Below are 18,749 nucleotides of genomic sequence, written 5' to 3'. Positions count from 1 at the left end.
TGACATTTCGGGTCTGGACCCTTCTTCAGAAATTTCTGAAGAAGGGTTCAGACCTGAAATGTCAGCTTTCCTGCTCCTCTGATGCAGCCTGGCCTGCTGTGTTCATCCAGCTCTTCACATGGAAGGTTTGTTTGGGGCCCTGGATAATCAGAGGAAAGAGATAAACAAAGGGAAACTGTTACACCTTCCGTGACTGCATTGGGAAGTTGTCATTCGGGAATGAGGAAGGAGGAGTGGACCGGTGTGTCACATAGGAAATGGTCCCTGTGGAAAGCTGACAACAGAGAGGAAGGGAAGATGTGTTTGGTGGTGGTATCCTGTTGGAGGCGGTGGAAATGGCACAAGATGATCCTTTGCAACATCTTTCAATTCTGAAGAATCGTCATGCCAGACTGGAAATGTTAGCTCTGTTTTCCTCTCTCTCTATAGACTCTGCCAGACCTGCTGAGTTTCTCCAGCATTCTCAATGTTTATTTCAGATTTCCAGCATTTGCAGCTTTTTTTGTCTTTCTTAAGATATGGGTTAACAACGTTCTTACAAAACCGGCCAGTATCCAGTTTGCTAGTATGAATAGTTAATTGACAGAAAACAGAAGCTATCCAACATGGATTTTTATCACTTACCTTGGGGATAAATCATTTTTTATAAAAGGACTTAATTTGTCATTGATATTTAAAGCAATGCTCTACTAATGATCTCTCTATTCATTTATATTTTGCAGAGAAGAAGCCATGATCTCTGCTTCCTTTGACAGCCTTGAGGTTCTGCTTGACTCTTTTGGTCCTGTGAGAGATTGCACAAAGGACAATGGTGGCTGTAGTAGAAACTTCTGCTGCATTTCCGATCGCAAACTGGATTCAAGTGGTTGTGTAGTAAGTAGAGTTCATTCATGAGTGCCTTATAAAGACTTGATCGTATCTGTCACAAATCTATAGCATGCAAGAAACATGACCACACACAAATAGAAAGATGTACCTTGTTGCACAAGTTGAAGCTAGTGGACATTGAGCATCGTATTCTTTCGTCTTTTCAATTCTGGCCCCTATTGCTCTAAATAGCTATCAAGTGATACATTTTGCATTGCCTGACTGATAAATATTCAAATGTTTTTGTATTACACAATATAATCAAGATCAAATCTTCAATTAGCGATTTACTCCAATTACATGAATTGTTCAGAGTAGTGTTCCATGACCAAACATAATTGTACTGCATTCCGTCAATGCCCTTACCCTCAACATATTTACTGATAATTTTACACAGTGTTCAGTCCCATTCAAAAATCCACAAATACTGAAACAGTCCATGTTCACATGCAGCAAGACTTGGGACAACATACAAGGTTGGACTGATAAATGGCAAGTAACATTTACATTGTGCAAGTGCCAAGCAATGACCATTTCTAGTGAGAGTGAGTGAGAGTGTAAGAATTTAACGACTATCTTGCACTTAATGCATATTTGGCAGTCGAAATCCAATATAATGAGGATCAATGAGACAAATCCACTTTTTGCCCAGTGATCTTATGGCTCCCAACTGAGATCGGAAGGGCTGTCAGAAATCACAGTCAGTGTTTTTGTCTTTGGCCTTAGGAAGGTCTTGGCATTATATATAAAGTTTTAAGCAAAAAGCCTTTGACTGTCTTTTATATATCAAGTCTCATTCTCAAAAAGTCTGCTTTTTTTTTTGTCAGAAGAGATGGCAGCAGTAACACACTGAAGAAAACATAATTTCCCCACTTCAGCCTTGTCTCAGTTCACTGAATGTCATGAAAAGACAACACCCAACATGATTAGCTCTAGTTACAGAAATTGGGCTTACAGTTTGCTTATCTTTCACTAATTCATGGTCATTTTCGGACACATTTATCTTCTATTTCGGATGATGGACACTTTTGACATTGCCAACTAAAGAAGAGATGAGAAGTATTTCAGTCTTCCTGATCATTGTCATCTGTAAAGATATATCTGTTTGTTCATAAGTAATGTAGTAGAGCTCTTGTACCCCTTAGAGACTCAGTGCTGGCACTTATCTGTTTAAATGGCACCAGGTGCTTCAGAACATAGACAGTAATTTGGTTAATCATAGCCTTGGTGGTACTGCAATGTTCCAGACGAATATGTTGCGGGCAGTTTGTTTTTGTTGATTAAGATGGTTCCTGTTTGCTTGGTCAAATAACCATATATAATTGGTGTTTCTTTCAAGGCCGGAATAATGTTTTCTTGTTCAGACATACCAGCTGGCGCTTCACAGCACAACACAAAACACTTTCCTGCAGTGGAATCACCATTTCAATGAACTCACTATGATACCTCTAACTTAAAATGCCACACCCCAGCTTCATTAGCTCACAAAATACATTCGGCAGACATCTTGCAGGAAGGGGGAGAATTTGCTGCTTCACAGCACGAGTGGAATTATATCATGTATAACAAAATGTGTCATTGCAGCCATAAATTTACAATGACTTGAATAAATTAAGTTCTGTTTCGATTTTATGCTGTTCTAGGATATTAATGTTTTAAAGATTGAAGACTGCATTTTTTTTGTTAAAAACTGGTTTTGATGACCCTAACTATAATTTTTGCTCCACATTCTGCTTAAATTCAAAGGCTTGTGATGATACGTTGGGAGTTGTGTGTTAAGTTTGAGAAACTGATATTTTGTCATCACTGAGTGGGGGTGAGGGCAGCACATTCTGGGCATTGGAAGCCTGGGGAATTGGCAGGTGTGCTGACCATCCCCCATCCCCTCCCCAGTTTGACAGCTCTGCTGTGGGAGGTCTGGAATTTTTCTCAAAAGTAGGGTGGGATTGCAGGATTTGATAAGATCAATATTTGTCACATGGATTATCCCAAAGATAGTATAAAAGAAAGAGATCATAATGTTACCAGAAAGAGCAGTAAACCTGAGAACTTTGGAATTCAGCAAAAATAAATTGAGAATAAAACTGAAAAAAAATGTTGAGAATAGACTCGTAAGAGACATACAGATACCAAATATTTCTATAGACTTGTAAATAGGAACAGATTAATGCAAGTCAACAGCACCACAGGTGGGAATATAAAGGGGAATAAGGAAATAGAAACATTAAAGAACTATTTACCATCTGTCTTCACAGTATGGAAAGAAATACTTTCTAGAAAAAAGACGAATCAAGGATAAGGAACTTAAAGAAATCAGTATGAACATAAAAATAGCACCAAAGAAATTAATGGGACCAAGTAGCAACTTATTCCCTGGGCCTGACAACCTTTATCCTCAGTTTTAAGAGAGATGACAACAAGGTAATAGATTGCTTTTTTGTTGTTTCAGTATTTCTTATTTTAAGGAGCTGTTCCTGAGAAGAAAATGTTACAAAGATAACCAGGCTATTCAAAGTTGTAAGAGAGAAAACAGACAACTATAGGCCAGTGTGAATAATATCTGTCAGGTCATAGTCATGAAGGCTCAAAACAAGATCTTCTAGGTGCATTGGATTCATGTAAACTCTCCGCAGAGTAATCTTGGCAGTTACCCCCCCAAACCTCTACAAACTAGAGGGACAAGGCTGCAGATACATGGGAACATGGCCAGCTGCAAGTCTGCCTCCATGCCATTGAGAATACTAACTTGAAACAATATCGCCGCTGCTTCAATGACACTGGGTCTAGATCCTGGAACTCACATTTTCACAGCACCGTGGGTGCATCGACAACATATAGATTGCAGCTCCTCACCACCATCTCAAGGGCAGTAGGATTAGACAATAAAGACTGGCCCAGCCATCAACACCCACATTTCATGAAAGAATGAATGTTTAAAAATTCCCATTCTCCTGTTAAATCCCTATAGTCCTGCAAGTTTATTTTGCTCAGGGGCCCATTCAAATTCATTGTAAAAATCATTGAGCATCTTCCTTTCCTTTGAGTTCCAGATAATTACTACTTGCTGCATAATATTTCCCTCACATTCTTCCTCAAATCCTTCTATCGTTGTTTCCATCAACTAGAACATAGAATATAGACCTGAACAGCACAGGAACAGGCCCCTTCAGCCCGCAGTATTGTGCTGAATATGACACTAGATTAGACTAATCCCTTCTGCCAGCCCTTGGTCCATATCCCTCCATTGCTTGCTTATTCATGGGCTTATCGAAAAGCCCTTAAACGCCCTTATCTTATTTGCCTCCGCCACCACACCTGTCAGTGCGTCCCAGGCACCTACCACACTCCATGTAAAAAAAACTTACCCCTCACATCTCCTTTGAACTTTCCCCCTGTTAGCTTAAATGCATGCCCCCTAGTATTAGACATTTCAACTCTGGGGATAAAGCTTCTGACCGTCAACCCTATCTATGCACAGCATAATGTTATAAACTTGTCAGTGAACTATTTTGATTTGTCTAACTTATATAAACCTTATCACAATCTTACACACTGTTAAAATTCCCTGCAGTCTTCTTTGCTCCAAAACTAACAACCCCAGCTTATCCAACCTAACATTGGAAATAAAATCCATCATTTCTAGAACCATTCTGATTAATCTCCTCTTAAAAATCCCCTCATCCTTCCTAAATTGTGATGATACAAACTGAATGCCGTATTCTAGTTCTGGTTTACCCAGAACGTTACAAAAGTTCAAAAAAGCCGAGAAGAAATGCTGAATTATAAATCTCTGTTTATGAAGGCCAAGATATGCCCTGGTAATTATTCAGAGTTTAGCCCTGTAAGGGAAAATGTTACAGTTTGTTACTTCGGACATGTTAATAGGGCAATTACAAAATTATAGTTTTAGGCAGAGTCGACATTGATTTGTGAAAGAGGAATAATGTTGACAAATGTATGAGATTTTTTGAGACTGTAACTGGTAAGAGGCAGTGGATGAAGTGTACTTGTAGTTTTCAAAAAGCATTTAATGAAATAATTGCACAAAATTAAGTCTCCTAGGATTGGGGTAGAGTTTAGCATGGATTTAAGAAGTGGCTGATGAAGAGGGAAAAGGGCAAGAATGAAGAGGGCATTTTCAGGTGTGCAAAATGTAACTGGCAAAGGACCAGTGCTTGGGTCTCAGCTATTTATCATCCATATCTTAGACTTTAATGAAGCAGCTAATTGTACTCAATCCAAGTTTGTTGATGGTGCAGAGTTAGGTCGGAAAGTCAACAATGAGGAAGATTCAAAGAGGCAAGAACACGACAGATGGAATAGAACGTAACAAAGTGTGAAATTATGTTGCCCAGCCGAAGTGGATAATGAAACAAGGAATATTTTTTGTGCTGAGAGGCTAGGAAATGTTTACAGAGAAACACAATGTTCTTTTACATGTCTTTACTCATTTGTGGAATTTGGTTGTTGCTGGCTGGGTGAACACTTATTTCTCACTCTTGTTGCCTTTGAGAAGGTGGTGGTGAACTGCCTTCTTGAATTGCCGCAGTCCATTTGATATACACCTACAATGCTGTCAGAGAGAAAGTTCCAGGATTTTGACCCAGTGACAATGAAGGAACTGTATTTCTACATCAAGATATTGTGTGGCTTGGAGAGGAATTTACAGGGAGAGGTATTCCCTTGTATTTGCTGCCTTTATCCCTCTTTATGATAATGTTGTAGGTTTGGAAGGTGCTGTTTAATTTTTGTAGTGCACCATGTAGATTGTACACAGCGTTACTACTGAGTGTCAGTGGCGGAGGGAGTGAATAATTGTGAATATGGTGCCAATCATAATTCACAAAAAAATGCAGAAGCAGCAAAAACTTAGAAATGTAAATAGTGAACTCCAATCCTTTTGCACCAAAAGCTCAAGAACAAAGAAAGTATTCAGATTGTGTCCCTATAATACATATGTTGTGAAGAAAGTTAGTCTGTCTTTAAAATGGTAACAGGGGAAACTCAAAAGATGGCCCCAAAACCCACACAACTTCTCATGAATTCAACAGCAAGCAAAAGCGGACAGGCTGTGCCGTTATCTCAAGAGTCAATCAGAAAGGCTTATTGATGAATTCTGTGGTTCTGGTACTGTTCATTGAACCCTCAACAAATGTAAACACTCAAAGCTTCTGTAGTCTTCAGTAGGTGACAGGAAGGACATCACAAGAAATTCCAGCTTAACTTTGCTTTGTGGAACAAAGACGCAGAGAGTTGGGATTTGCAGCCATTTTGGTTGATGATGACAAAAGCTGGGTGCGGGCAGCCATTTTAAAAATAACCTCTCTGTACACCATGAGGGAGACATCATGAAACAGCAACTTCCTTCTCAACAAGGAGACTGAGAAAAGCATTTGGGTGTTAGTTAAAAAGGGCTGCTGTACTGAACCAGGCTATACAAAGGATTATGATGAGTTGTACCATAAAAGTGAAACGGAGGACCCTTCATTCACTCCCAGAACCTGGGTTTTTTTAGTCCACTTGTGCGAGCAACTTTAAACTAATTGACTACAGAAGCCATCAGAGCTGTTAAAACCTACTTTGTGTTTCACCCCCTTCACTTCAGAAATAGGATCGTCAAACAGGTCAGGCAGGCAATGATATTAGAGACTGACCATGTTTCCATCTCCTTACGTAGTTTTTGTTCTTGCACATACAAAGGTTTAAAGCAAGTAAATTTTAGCTGACTACTACATTTTATTTAAGTAACCTTCAACAATAGTTGTGTAATAATCCAATCTTCAATATTGTTTAGAACATCAAATTGTGTTGTAGGTTGTGTCTACGTTGAAGCATTCAATAATTTTTATAAAATGCTTATCTAAAGTCTTAGTTTATGGATCACTTTGAAAGTACATCTTGTATATAGTCTTGACAGAAATCTTATGACAATTATACAGCACTTTGAAGTCTGTATTTACTTACTGAAATTGCATCCAGCTTTGGTCTCCTTATGTAAGAAAGGGCATACTTGTACTAACAAGAGGCAATTGATGATTCATTCCACTGCTTCCTAACAGGCTGAATGCTCAGATGGTGTTTCCCCTACCAGGGGGAATCTAGAATATGGCGTCTCAGACCAACTGGTCAGAAATTGCTTCACTCAAAGATTTGATCAATCTTTGGAACGTTCTGCCCCTGGAGGGTGTGGATGCCGTGTTAACTTGAGTTTATTTAAGACAGAGGTCGATAGATTTGTGTGTACTGTACTGAGAGAATTGAGGTAAGTGGTGGATGGTACGGTCAGGTTGAAGGTTATCATGCGTATGTATACTGAAAGACAGAGCAGGCTTGAAATGTCAAAATGCCTAGTCTAGCTTCTAATTCTTACAAACTATTGGTCTCAAAATCACAACTTAAAAAATTGCTAATTGAGCAAAGGTGTAGATCTATTCCACGTAGTTCCTTGATTCCCTCAAAGTACACAAATGACAAAAATCTGCTAATGTGTATAGGCTTCACCTTTCCTAATCTTAGATACTTGCAGTTAATTGACATACCTGATAGTTGACAACTGCAACAATATAATTTGGCTTCTAAAAGTGATACCTCCTTACCGTAAAAGATATCTCTGACTTGGAAAAGGTTCATTTCCATATCTTCTACATCAAGAGTGTCTTATGGAGCTGAATAAGAGAGCATAACAATATTAGGGAGCGAGAGAGAAATTCTGTCAATCACTTCCAAAGACATGTAGGTTCTTAAGACACCTGTAAAGCTAGTAAAATCCTTAAGATTGTGAACGCACCAGCTTCTGGAGATTGGATTTTGCTGGCGGGATCTCATTGTCCGTTGTGATCCCTTGTTGGGAATCTGTAAATGGCTATGACTTGCAGTGATTACAATCTTCTGGCAGGTGAACAATTAAAAATCTGCCTTTGGAAAGTCATCCAATTCGGCTGGAGGCTAGACCAAAGAAGCAGAAGGCCAATCAGAGAGCTGAGCAAGAAGTCAACAGATTTTTACAGATGTCAACCACTTCCTTTAGAAAAGAAAATGAGGCCACAAGCCCTTTTCGACCCTCTGCTGGATCAGCGGAAGATAATATTACAGCCTTGATGTTACAACCTTGTCATTCGGGCAGTCCATCTCTGATAGCACCCTCCCCTCGGCTGCTCTGGAGAGCCATCTACAATGAACTGCTGAGCAGTGATGGGCCCCCACAAGAGCTGGAAAATACCATCCCCATCCCAAAACAGACATCAAGTCAGTCCTTGGGTGCATTTATTGGCTGCCACATATGGTAGATCATACAGCCAATTCTGGGAGTGTCCCTCAGAGGCAGAAATGCAACAGGAAGCCAACCTAAAGTGACTAAGCCTCAAATTTCTCAGGATTCCACCAGCTGGTCATTTTTCTACGGAGCTGGGAAAATTCTTACAACCCACTTTCAATGACTTTTGGGGTTTCCCACAAATGAGATAGATGGAACATGACAGAAATTCTACTCCGTACTCTTAGAATTTCCTGGTTCTCCTAAGACATAATCTTCAGACAAGACCGGTTAGGGTAACATGCTGTTCCTCCAGGAGCTAGATCTATCTGCGCTCTTCCATTTGGCTTCCCAATATTAGCAAGGTTTTTTGTTTGCTTGTACAAGACACTATTGGCTTTTAACTTAGAAGCCTTTTTTTAAAAAAAATTGCTTAATAGGCATTAGAATTAAGGTTGAATTAGCTTGCTTCCCAGTCACTTAGTATTCAGGTCAATTACAGACTTCATTTTAAGTACTCAAATTAATGATAGTGTAGTTCATTTTCAGAGCATGTTACAATAAGGATCAGGTCTATAGAAAAATTATCAAAGGTTAAGAAAGGTATGGTAGGCCGAGGAACAGTACGCCAAGGTACAGGCTCTAATACAGACTGTAAGATTATAGCACATTTATAAACACGTAATTATGGCATTAAGCACATGAGAAGTTATGCCATTAAAGCTCAAAATGAGCAGCGAAGTTCAGCAAGCAGACACATCTGAAGGCACGTGTTTATATTCTGCGCAATTCAAGAAGCCCGCACTTGTGTTGTGTTGTGGGGCATGTTGAGCAGGAACAATAGGGTAACAAGTGTGCAATAGATGGGAGTCAAGCAGAGTAGGTGTTAACCATAAATTAAGGAAGCGTTGGACACTTTAAAAAGGAGGCCACTGACAGGAATGTTAACGGAGATAATGAAAATTGTTCCAACTAATCATTATAAATTAACGTCCCTCATGCTTTTCGACTCATACAGATATTTCTGTTTCAATAGGACAAGTAATCTAGTTTACTGCAATCAAAACTACAGATCTCCTAATCCATGTCTGTGCATATCTTGCAAACATGGAATCCTTTGGGATGTGGGATCTGCATTGTATTTCCTGCACCTGTCAGCATGGGCCATTGCCACCTGTGCCCATGCCACCTCAGTGGGTGCAGAGTGAGAGAGTTCCTGGAAGAGAAACTAAGTGTTACACCTCATGAAGTGTTGAAAATTAAGCCCCCCTTTTCCTGGAGTCATGACAGAAGTTAAAAGTGCGCAGAATTTAGATATCTTAGACCCAAGTTGACGTAAAGCATAAGTAAGGTTTCTGTAATTGAATTGCTACTATATATTGCAGGTAAATAGATTCTAACTATAGATGAACAATGAATTGTCAACATATAATTGAACTAGTTAGTACTCTAACCAACTTATAAACGTCTCCCTCTACACACATACACAGATGTAAAAAAGTGTGATAGGCAGAGGAAAAAGTTCAGTGGTCCCTGTCCACAGTGTTTGCTGAGATGATCCTTTTGCTGATCCAGATGCTGCCTCTCGATCTTCCTTCTGCAGATACTTCCACTTGTATCCTTGCAGGAGGCACACAGTGACTGGTTCACACACTAAGAAAAAACTGATGAAGGGAAAGAAGCTGGCTACCTTCAGGCTTGAGGTGCTGTTTTTGCGCCACCATTGAAAAAAAGTTCTTTCCCTTCCAGATGTCCAATTGTTCTCCTGAAAATGCACAACCCAAAGCTTTTCAGGTGCCTGGGAGCCAATCATATAGCGGTTAGCCAACAGGAGACCTTTATCATCGGTTTTAATTGGTCACCATTTCACTGACCAATCAGCTCTATGTTGCCAACTAAATTTCCACTCATACACAGCTGCCTGGCTCCAGTTTGTTAATAGGATTTCCCATCTCTTGAGCCAACAGCTGTGTCAACACCACTTCCCATATGTGTCGGGTAACCTGCTTTTTCTTTTTCAAAAATGGATGCAGTAATCCTTCGACAATCCTTGGATTTTAAACAGCTTTTTCTTTCCTTTTCAGCCCAGAATCATCAACACACAAAAAAAAAACACACAGTCTTTAGTTGTTAGTGTATATGCCACTGTATGGCACTCTGAAAACTCTTACAAGCAACTGGAAAATTTGCTGCTACTACACAATTTAGTGGGTTGGGGGTGAGTGTGGGCACCGTCATGAGTGAACACAGGTCAGAGTTTGGAGAACTTTTACCTCATTTAAGGCATGGCCAGAAGATCCTGGAATTTGTAATGCTACTGTTCCCTTTTGCTTTGCAATGAGATTGGTTTGTGTCCCATCTGACCTACAAAGCAGATGAGCCATGAATTTCAGGAACCTTATTCTAGAATATTAAGAACATTAAGCATGTCTAATTTGCTATTGCAAAACTAGAATTCATACTGCCATATTTCAATATTTGCAGTGAAAGTTTCCTGTAGAAAATGGTGATGTTGACATTTATAATTAAAATTACCAATATAAGCTTAAAGCACAGGAATTAGACCATCTCACCATTGAAGAATGATAATATCTCCATATCAATTTCCCCTTAGTTAAAAATTTGCAATGTTATTTATCCCAAAATCCCTGTCACCCTCAATTAAATATGGTATTTATTGTTTACTTGATGCAAATTAAGCTATTGAACCTTTCTGGAAGTCCAAAACAGTCATAAAAGAGTTAATGCCATGGTTATTTCATGCGACACAGCAATTTAAAAAAAAACAAATAACTGTCACAGTTCAGCTGTATTGCTGATTTGTTTTGCAGAATATTTCTGATAATTCCTTCTGTGCATCCTTCTGCTGATTCTCTATCTTATTACTGACATTTCAAAAAAAGGAAATGCGATGAGACAAAGGTTTTGTGGAATATTGAATAATTGTCGTTGCTTTGTCTGGATGTATTCAGCTGTGCATTAAAAGGAGCTTCACAGTTTCTCTTCATGTTCATAACTTATTAGAATGCAACTAAAGCTTCCTATTTTTTTTTTCTCTGTTGCTATCACTTCTCTCCACATCACTCTTCTGATAACTAAATTCTACACGTAGTTGTATACCATCTTCTTCTTACATGGGTTCTTATTCTGTTGTAATCAAGATGTATTATTCCATTATCCATTCTAATGTCCACACCCAAAGCTTTCAAACTATGCAAATCTTTGTCTATATCAGTCTTCTGCAACCTACCCAAGATTGGTAGCACCACTTATACAACTGCAGCTCAATTAGCGCTTCTGTCACTGATTCAGAATATTGTGTATTCAGCCTTAACCCAAGATTGTAGTCAAAGTTGATCCTTCAACAATGTATTGAGAGACTGCAGTATCATTGAAGATTCAGTTCCAAAATTTCAGGTGGAGGGTACGATTCTTTGGTAAGCTTAAAACAATGGAGTTCTAACCTGTCAAAATAATTTCACTACACATCAGCAGAGCAAGAGATCATTGGTTAACATATTTCTTGGCCATTTCCTGTGCAATTTTGCTGGATAAAAAAATGGTTGTCTCTGATGTGGTACCTCAAGAATTTTTTTTCAAAATAAAAATAGCCACCACTGTTAACCCATATCTGTCCTGCCCTCATAATTTCCCATAGATGAGCTTCATTTTTTTTAAACCTTCAGTAAGGTCTTCATACCTGATGAGGTGAGATTTATGTTAACTCCTGTAACATAAGGATGAGGCATAGGTAACATGGTGAAGGATTCAATAGATGTTATTTTGGCTCTGTCATCTACATATATTAGAATCACATGCATTTGCATGCCTTGGCTTAAACTGAGCAATTGGATATAGATTGTAGGACACCTACCTCAGCACATCATGCTGCAAGAGGACTCAGTAAGGTGGAGACGGAGACTTTTATACCATTGGGTCACACTGTTTAACAAGGATTGGGCTTGTCCCACTAAAATAAGAGTATTCTGCACATTAGCCATGAGACATAACACAATTGCCTCCTTTGCCAACACAATGATTGATGAAGTACATGTAACAGAATAAACAGGAGTAGATGTAGAGAGACCTCCTCCCCATCAAACATCCTTCCCACTCACGGCACCAACCCCATACCCCCAAAAATCTGCTCCATCATTTGTGGCTGAACCTTTGTCAACTCCAACTGCCTTGTCACCAAATTTTCTCAGTTCCACCAGTGCCCTACAAATCTGCAGATCTTCACTTGAGGTCTCCAGCCAGGAAAGTAAATCCAGTATTTGCCCTCTAAAGGATTTTGTATATTTCAATAAGATCATCTTTTATTCATCTTGCAAACCCATTCTGTAGGCCCATTCCATTTAAGCTCACCTCAGCAACTGTCTTCCCCATCGCCCATCCTAGGATTCAATCTAATGAGCACACCCTCTAAAGTATGTATATCCTTCTTTATTTAAAGTGACCAGAACTATACACAAGTGTGAACAAGGCCTATATAAAAAAAAGTATGGAGATGGAGAGACAGTCACTAGCTAGCATTTATTGGTCATCAAAAAGGGCTCCCCTCTCCACTAAGCCCAATTAAAACTTCTTTAACAAAAAGACATTTTTTAGATCTTGCTTAAGAGAGAGGGTGGTATATTTGAAAAAGGCATAGATGGGTTTTTCCTATTTCCTAAATCCTGCCGATATTTAAAAACAAATCCTTTTTGGACATCTCTGGTAAGTTTTTGCAGCCACATAATTTTTTTAATCATTACTACTTGTTGACAATTTTGTTTGCCTCCTGGTTTAAAAATAATGCAATAACTTTGCCAGTTACAGTTGCACCACTTTTCCATTGAACATTTTCTTCCTCAAAGTGCATAATTCATTAGGAATTATGCATATCTTTAAATATTCACCATTGCTTATCTGGTGCCATATATGTTAATCTAAATTCCTAATCTGTCTCAACAAACTTGCCTCTCGTACTTATGTAACTGCTTTTGTGTAAATTTAGCAACCTCGTCTCAGACAAATTATATCAAACTCAAACCTAGATGCAACAATCTATCATATTATGATCACTATTTGAGAGAATGCTCTCACACCAGATGGTCATTAACATTTTGCACAATATTAAATCTAAAGTTCTGATGGATTCCTCAACATGATGTTCTAGAAAAGCAAAAGCGTTACAAAAATGCATAATCAAAGTTACTTTTACTAATTGGGTTAGCCTAATTTAAGACTAAAGTCACTAAGGATTAGTACAAGGCACTCTGAGTAATGTTTAATGTGGCCTATAAATGGAAGCCTTTATTCATTTTCAACCTTGAGACCTTTTCCGTGTCCATCATCAAGGTTCCTAACATTTTTTTTTAAAAGTATGTAACAATGAAGGAGAGGAAGATTGAAATGTGAATCCAAGAGGGAGTAAAGTCTCTTGCTATTTCTACCAACCTATGGCCCTGGCCATTTGGACGCATGCATTTTGTGTTGTGTCTAATTTGACTTCTTATTGTATTGTGAGTCTGTTCAGTTCTTATAATTTGTTTCTCATCTCATTATTTAATTTCGTTACTAATGAGATTAAGAAACAATGATATTTCTCACTGAACATGCGAGTTCAGCTGAATGCAATTTCCTGATGCATGATGTGAAATAAAGTTATCTTGAATCATTTAATCATTGCTGTTTATTTGGTACGTAAAATTAATAAAAGGCTGGCAATAAATTATAAAACGGTAATTCACTTGATGGATTTTGATGACGCATTAGGTTGGAATAACCAAGCTTCACTGGTTTATAAATGTCATCAGAACCCTGAGATTAAATTACTCCCTTCATTTCATAGCCAGACAATTATTATGCATCATATACAAGACGGAGTGCTATGGTTGTCATGCAGTTTTTATTACATAACTTCTTCTATGTATCTCTTCTATATATAAGTCAGCTAAAGATCTCAGTCAGATTCCAGCATGCAGTCTAGACCTATTGATGGCATATGTCACCTGAAATCTTCAATGAGATTCAAACCTGTACATCTATATGTGTTTTCTATTAACCATAGAACATTGAATAACTGGATATCAACTGTAAAAAAAAAGGTCATTAGTTGAGTGGCATAAGAGATCACAATGAAAAATGATGTGGTAATGGTAAGCAGTGATGCTCAGATTGTTACTAATATACATGGTCCAGTCATCTGATACTTGATTGCTAAGTGAGATTTTCTGCGATTGCATTGTTTCATAAATTAAATAAATTTACATGCCTGGTTCTGTCTCTCCAGTTTTGATATCTTCTATACAATATTCTTTGTCTTAATTAACTTTATAATCTGACAATTTTTCAATCATGCTTTGTATGCCAATTACTTATAATTAGGTTAGCACTGCTGCCTCATAGCGCCAGGGACCCGGGTTCGATTCCAGCCTCGGGTGACTATCTGTGTGGAGTTTGCACATTCTCCCCGTGTCTGCGCGGGTTTCCTCCAGGTGCTCCGGTTTCCTCCCACAGCCCAGAGATGTGCAGGTTAGGTGATTGGTCATGGGAAATACAGGATTATAGGGATAGGGTAGGGGCCTGGGTCTGGGTGGGATGTTCTTCAGAGGGTCGGTGTGGACTAGATGGGCCAAATGGCCTGCTTCCACACATTAGAAATGCTATGATTCTGTGAAGTGCTAGTGAAGGTATTACTACTTTAGTATGAGATATTGGTGTGTCAATATAAAATAACAGGAAGCATCGACACTAATGTTTGCCATTATATGTTGTTGGGTGACATTCAACAAAGCATTCCAATCCTTTTTATAAACAACATCTATGTCCTGGTTAGCCAGCATATCTGTGCAATAAAGCAGTTTGTCTTTCAACTTGCTATGAACCTATGCTAAAAGTCCCGTATCCTGCATACACTGGCCTTGATGTTCCACCTTTCTGTCACATAATTGTAATTGGCTTAAAGTGATCCAACACAATTGGAAGACACGGAGAATACATGAAGCCATTGGGAAAAAAATCAACTACAGTAATCAATGATTGTAATAGTACATGGTGTCACATTGCACACTATCCACATCACTAAACAGCAAATTTCTGACTCACTGACATATACCACATCGCATCAACAAGCAAAACATTATAATTCTTTGCTTAATGCTCAGCTCTGTTCAGGATTATGTTTCTTTATTATCTAGGTTACTTCTGTCACACATTTTCCAACGCACTATTCTGATCACTTCCTATCTGTTGGCTCAAGGCAATAGTAATTGACAGCAAGGAAAGCAGAAGACGGACATCACCAGAAGAGGAGATCATCACACTGTGCTTTTCTCTGAGCAAGACCAAGTTTCGCCATTCCCAAAGCTATACTCATTTCTATCCCTCATATTTGACTGAGCAGTGGCACCTAAAAATTCCCATGTAAACCAGCTCCCTTTGACAAGCTAAAATGCTTCCTTTACTCCAACATCCTCACAACCTCATATTGCTCAATACAGGTATCCTATGACTCTTGCTGCAGCCTTCAAATTGAGAGCCTTATCTTGGCACAATTTTCTTAAATCTTAGCTTGCAATAGAATGTTTACTTTGATATACGTAGAGTCAGAGAGTCATATGGCACAAAACAAACCTTTCGGCCCAACCAGTGCATGCTCATTACAATTCCAAACGAAATTAGTCACACCTGCTTGCACTTGGCCCATATCCTTCAAAACATTTTTTATTCATGTACTTATCCAAATGTCTTTTAAATGTTCTAACTGTACCCACATCCCCCACTTCCTCTGAAAACCACATGCAAAGCACTGGTGTTTAAAAAAAACAGTTGCGCCCCCCGCCCTCCCCATGTCTTTTTTAAATGTTTCTCCTCTCACCTTAAAAATAACCCCCCGGTCATGAAATCCCCCATCCTCGGGAAAAGACACCTGCCACTAACCATATTAACACTCCTCATGATTTTATAAACTTCACTCAACCTCCTACGTTCCAGTGAAAAAGTCCCAAACTACCCAGCCTCTCCTTATCACTCAAACCCTCTATTCCTGCCAACATCCTGGGTAATCAACACTGGGGCACTTATAACAATTTGTTTCTTCGATATTGCCCATTTATCTGAAAGGTGGAGCATTAAGTAGGTTTGTGTTTCAAGGTCAAACAAGTCAGCCCTTGTTACTATCTGACAAGGCAAGCTTGCGATAGGGTGAACTGGACTTCATCCTTCATAGGTGTTATGAAGGATGCCCATTACAGAAGGGATAAGGGAACAGCAATGATAACTGGCCATCTGAACTCTGTTCCCTTCTGTCCTGTTCACAAAACACCGTTGATAATTACGGCACACTTTGCTATTTCCCTAACGGTAGTCAGAAAACATCTCATGACGATTCACAGGAATCAGTCTGCTTCAGTCAGATGTACCCAGCAGCATTTACTGTTAAATGATTGAGAGTGGACTCTCATAATTGCCGCATTTAAGCCAACGTCAAAACCCAACTCATGTTTCAGGCTTAGATGCAGACTTAATTCAGATTTATTCCATCAATTGTTCTTTTTGCAACAGAATGTGACAGCAATCCATTTGGGCCCCATTTTCAGGCACAGCATAATCACCACACAGGCACTGCACATGTCATACAAATGGACCAATAAATGAGCAGGAGTTGGCTATTCAGCCCCTTGAGCCTGCTCTGCTATTTAATAAAATCATGGCTGATCGTATTGCATGCTAAAATCCACATTCTTGCCGACCCCCTTTCAGCTCCCTTGCTTTCTAAGAATCTATACAGCTCAGTCAAAAATATTCAAAGATTGTATTTCTGCCACCTTTTCAAGTAGAGAGTGTTTTTCAGAGCACAAAGACTCTAAGACAAAACCAAATTGTCCCAGTGTGGAGCTCGAGGAGCACAGCAGGCCAGGCAGCATCAGAGGAGCAGGAAAGTTGACGTTTCGGGTCAGACATTTTCTGAAGAAGGGTCCCGACCTGAAACGTCAGCTTTCCTGCTCCCTCTGATGCTGCCTGGCCTGCTGTGTTCCTCCAGCTCCACACTGTGTTATCTCTGACTCCAGCATCAGCAGTTCTTACTATCTCTGAACAAATTATCCCATCTCTTAAATGGGGTGAACTTTTTTTTTAGCAGAGATCCCTAATCCTGGATACTCCAGGAAGAAACATCCTATCCACACCTGAACTGTAAAAGCCCCTTTGAGCTATATAATATTTCAAGGATCACAACTCACTGGGGACAGGTAGCACTGAACATGAAACCCTGCTCTTCCCAAAGTTGGCACAAAGTTAAAGTTGTGTGGACAAGCTTTAGGGAGTCAGGAGGTGAGTTACTCGCTGCAATATTCCTAGCCTCTGACCGGATCTTGTAGCCACTGTGTTTATGTGGTGAGTCCAGTTCACTTTCTGATCAATGATAACCCCCAGGATGTTAAAAGTGGGGGATTCAGTGATGGTAACACCATTGAATGTCAAGGGAGGATGGAGATTGTCTCATATTGGAGATGGTAATAGCCTGGCATTTGTCTGGCACAAATGTTACTTGCCGCTTATCAGCCCAAGCCTGGATATTGTCCGGATCTTGTTGCGTTTGGGCATGGACTGCTTCAGTAACTGAGGAGTCACGAATGGTGCTGAACATTGTGCAATCATCGGTGAACATCCCCACTTCTGATATTATGATTGAGGGATGGTCATTAATGAAGCAGCTGAAGATGGTTGGGCCTAGGACACTACCCTGAGGAACTTCTGCAGAGATGTCCTGGAGCTAAGGTAACTGACCTTCAACAATAATGAACCTCTCTCTTTGTGCCAGGTATGACTCCAACTAGGAGAGTGTTGGCCCCTAATATACGTTGCTTCTAGTTTTGCTCGGGCTCCTTGATGCCACACTTAGTCAAATGCAGTCTTGATGTCCAGGGCTGTCACTCTCACCTCACCTCTGAAATTCAGTTCTTTTGTCCATGTTAGAACCGAGGCTGTAATGAGGTCAGGAGCTGAGTGGCCCTGACAGAACCCAAACTGGGCGTCACTGAGCAATTTTACTGAGCAGATGTTGCTTGATAGCACTGTTGATAACACCTTCCATCACTGTACTGATGATCGAGAGTAAACTGATGGGGCAGTAATTGGCTGGGTTGGATTTGTCCTGCTTTTTATGTATAGGACATACCTGGGCAATTTCCCACATTAATAGGTAGATGCCAGTGTTGTAACTGGAACAGCTTGGCTAGGGGAGCAACAAGTCATGGAGCACAAGTCTTCAGCACTATTGCTGGAATGCTGTCAGGACTCATAGCCTTGCATTTATAAAATAGTCCCTGACACATCCAATTCAAAGTCTCAGCTTGCAGCATCTAATGAAGGAAATATAAGCTGGTTTTCTTTCTTCAAGTAGCAGAGAAGTGCACAGAGATAGGTGGTGCATTTCCACAATGATGTGATATGGGAAGTTGCAGGATTTTAACCCTGCATGGAGGCAGAAATAAGACGTCAAGTCAGGATAGTGTGTGACCTAAAGGGATACATGGTATGCAAGTTGCTGTCATGCACATTAACTATTTTTGGCTTCTAGAAAGAACTTACTCCAACAATAGAACGTTGATTCAGGGCAATTGAAAAGAAAGTGCAGAATGCT

The 18,749-nt window shown here is 39.6% G+C and overlaps 1 protein-coding gene across 1 annotated transcript in view; it reads left to right on the top strand.

Annotated features, from left to right (window-relative positions):
- astn1 (astrotactin 1) overlaps positions 1 to 18,749 on the top strand; it is a 1,993,575-nt gene that overhangs the window by 1,160,804 nt on the left and 814,022 nt on the right. The window contains exon 12 of the mRNA XM_048602275.1: positions 723 to 873. Within this exon, the coding sequence (XP_048458232.1) occupies positions 723 to 873 (151 nt within the window). The remainder of the gene's footprint in view (positions 1 to 722; positions 874 to 18,749) is intronic.

Source organism: Rhincodon typus, chromosome 10 (genome assembly GCF_021869965.1).
Source record: "Rhincodon typus isolate 14 chromosome 10, sRhiTyp1.1, whole genome shotgun sequence".
Classification (NCBI taxonomy): Eukaryota; Metazoa; Chordata; class Chondrichthyes; order Orectolobiformes; family Rhincodontidae; genus Rhincodon; species Rhincodon typus.
This window is presented reverse-complemented; position numbering and strand designations above follow the sequence as displayed.